This window comes from Rosa chinensis, chromosome 7 (assembly GCF_002994745.2).
Source record: "Rosa chinensis cultivar Old Blush chromosome 7, RchiOBHm-V2, whole genome shotgun sequence".
NCBI classification, from domain to species: Eukaryota; Viridiplantae; Streptophyta; class Magnoliopsida; order Rosales; family Rosaceae; genus Rosa; species Rosa chinensis.
This window is the reverse complement of record NC_037094.1, coordinates 37256493-37259424: the sequence shown is the minus strand read 5'-3', so window position 1 is coordinate 37259424 and position 2932 is coordinate 37256493. Positions and strand designations below refer to the sequence as shown.

Genomic DNA, 2932 nt, shown 5'->3' with positions numbered 1-2932 from the left:
TCTAACACGATGTTCTAAATCACATCATTGGGGTATGGATTTGATATGTCAATCCCCTAATGTGATTTCCATTCTTATTTGATTCTTAGAATGTGATTAGAAACTCCTTTTTAATCTCATTCAATGTTTTGGCCAAAGACTTATTGAATCACATCTTTGAACATACACCTTATTTACTTAAGGATAGAGATTCCTTATTGTACACTCACATGTCGCTATGATTGAATAGATTATACCAATGAATGCATCAATCATATCCATTGAGGGATATTATATTATTGCATCATCAAGAGTTAATCTACTCACTCATAAGACAACCATGGTGTCTCAGGTCAAAGGACTAATTTATATTATTGCAATTTAGAGTTCAAGTTTGATATGTAAGTAAAACTCCACATAAGAACTCTAATGATCGCTTCAGTGTACTCTTTAAGATAAGAGCGCCCACATACTTGTATTAGTGTCTCTACACGAATGACAAGAGACATATCATCCTCCATATTGAGCATACATAGTATATGCTAGTCTTTCCAGATCATCAGGGGCCAAATGATAATCCTATGATTAGGAACCTTTTTGGATATGAGTGTAAAAGAGTAAAGGTCTCACACATCTAACTCTATAGATTACTATCTCTTTAACTCAAATTCCTTGGACCTTGTTCAATCAAATATTAAATATAAGCAATGAATAATAAACTTGCCCTTTTGATTAATAATAATTACATCAAAATGATTATTTTAGGGCATAACTCCTTCACTTCTGCCATGGTTCAGGAGTGGCTCATGTTGAAGACTACATCTGAGTTTGACCTCGCACCATCAGAAGAAGAGCAAGGGATCTTCCTTGGTAGTATTTTAGTGCAGCCTACTTTGATTTCCAGGATTATTCAAGGTCAAGCGCAGGATGAGTTCGCACGTACAGAGTTGGCAGAGTTAGCTACTGAGATTAGTGATAGTCCTTCTGAGTGGGCAATTGGATCAAATGGTGGTTTGAGGTTGAGATCGAGATTATATGTTCCGGATTGTGATGATCTCAAGGGGAAGATTCTTCGGGAGGCACATCGATCTCGATACACTATACATTTGAGGAGTACCAAGATGTATAAGGATCTACGAAGGCAGTTTTGGTGGAATGGGATGAAGAGAGATGTGGCAGAGTATGTGTCCAGGTGTCTTACCTGCCAACAGGTGAAAGTAGAGCATCAGAGACCTGCAGGCATGTTGAAGCCATTACATATCCTTATGTGGAAGTAGGAGCAGATGCCTACGGATTTTGTGACTGGTTTGCCTAGGTCTAGGCAAAGTCATGATGCAGTATAGATGATTGTTGACCGTTTGACAATGTTGTCACACTTTCTCCCCTTGTCGAAGACATACTCGGTGATACTTTGTGCAAGTTGTATGTTGATGAGATAGTGAGACTTCATGGGGTGCCTATATCGATTGTTTCAGATCAAGATGCTCGATCTACTTAGGATTTCTGGGGTAGTTTCCAGAAAGCCTTTTCTGGGGTAGTACATCATTTCATCCACAGACTGATGGGCAGACTGAGAGAGTGAACCAAGTGATGAAAGATACGTTGCGAGCTTGTGTCTTCGACTTCAAGGGAAGTTGGGAGGATCATCTGCCGCTGGTTGAGTTCGCCTACAACAATAGTTATCACTTTATTATTGGAATAGTACCATATGAGGCTCTTTAAGGTAGACCATGTAGATCTCCAGTTTGTTGGGAGGAAGTTGGAGATAGAAAACTTTTGGGTCCTGAGAATGTTCAAGAGACTACCGAGAAGATCTCTATTATCCGTGACAGGATCCGAACGGGACAGAGTAGGCAGAAGAGCTATGCTAATTTGAAGAGGAGACAAGTTGAGTTTGTAGAGGGTGACCATGTGCTCTTGAATGTCTCACCCATGAAGGGTGTGATGAGATTTGGCAAGAAGGGAACGTTGGCACTGAGGTATGTTGGACCTTTTGAGATTTTAGATAGGGTTAGAGATTTGGCTTATCGACTTGCTTTACCTCCTTGTATGTCTAGTGTGCACAATGTCTTCCATGTGTAGATGCTGAGAAAGTATATCCAGGATGAGTCACATATGATTGATTATGGTACTATTGAGGTGAATGCGGATGTGACCTTTACTGTTGAGCATTTCCGCATCTTGGATAGGTCGACAAAGAGGCTTCGTAGGAAGGAGGTTGACTTGGTCAAGGTGATGTAGAGTCACCATGATGATGGTGATGCATCTTGGGAGTTAGAGTCGGACATGAGGACTAGGTATCCACAGCTTTTTGTTGATTAGTGTACTTGAATTTTTAGAAGAAATTCCTTTAAGGAGTGTAGATTGTAATGACCTGGATTTTCATATTAATTTCTTGTAATGTTGCGTGAAATTAATAAAAGTCCCAATTGGTACAAATTATTGTTTCGATACCTTGTTCTTATGCTAATCGAGAATTAGAAATTATTTTGAACAATTATTTGCCTGGAATGCTTTGATTCAAGGATTGACTTTTTATGCGTAAGGATTCTGTGAAAACTTCCTTCACAAAAATCGTAAAGCATGTCGATACGAGTCTGTAGTCATGTGGAACGTGAAAATTGGAGTTCATATGAAGAAGTTATGGCCATCGAAAAAAGTTTCCATTTTGGGTTAAATATAAAATTTTCAGAATTTTTGGGAAAAAACCTAGGTTTCCAAAAAAGGAAACCCGAGCTCTCTTCTCTCTCCTCCCAATTGGAAATCACTTCCATTTTTTGTCTGGCCATACCTCCATGGTCCGGCCACCGTTGGTCGCGCCACAGGTCTCGTTCACTTCGTCTCTCCTCCATCTCCAAGTCTGTGGTAGCCTCATCGCACGATTCGAGCTAGAAGATGCAGAAAGGCGGAGAAGATCTATGGCAACGCTGCGTCGGGAGCTCGTCAGAGCTAG

The 2932-nt window shown here is 40.1% G+C and overlaps 1 protein-coding gene across 1 annotated transcript; it reads left to right on the top strand.

Moving 5' to 3' along the window:
- The first annotated feature begins 767 nt into the window (after positions 1 to 767).
- LOC112177866 lies at positions 768 to 2220 on the top strand. The gene is made up of 4 exons (XM_024316108.1): positions 768 to 1190; positions 1537 to 1635; positions 1735 to 1989; positions 2062 to 2220. Exons 1-4 carry the CDS (start codon positions 768 to 770, stop codon positions 2218 to 2220), a joined length of 936 nt encoding a protein of 311 aa, XP_024171876.1.
- Positions 2221 to 2932: the final 712 nt, after the last annotated feature.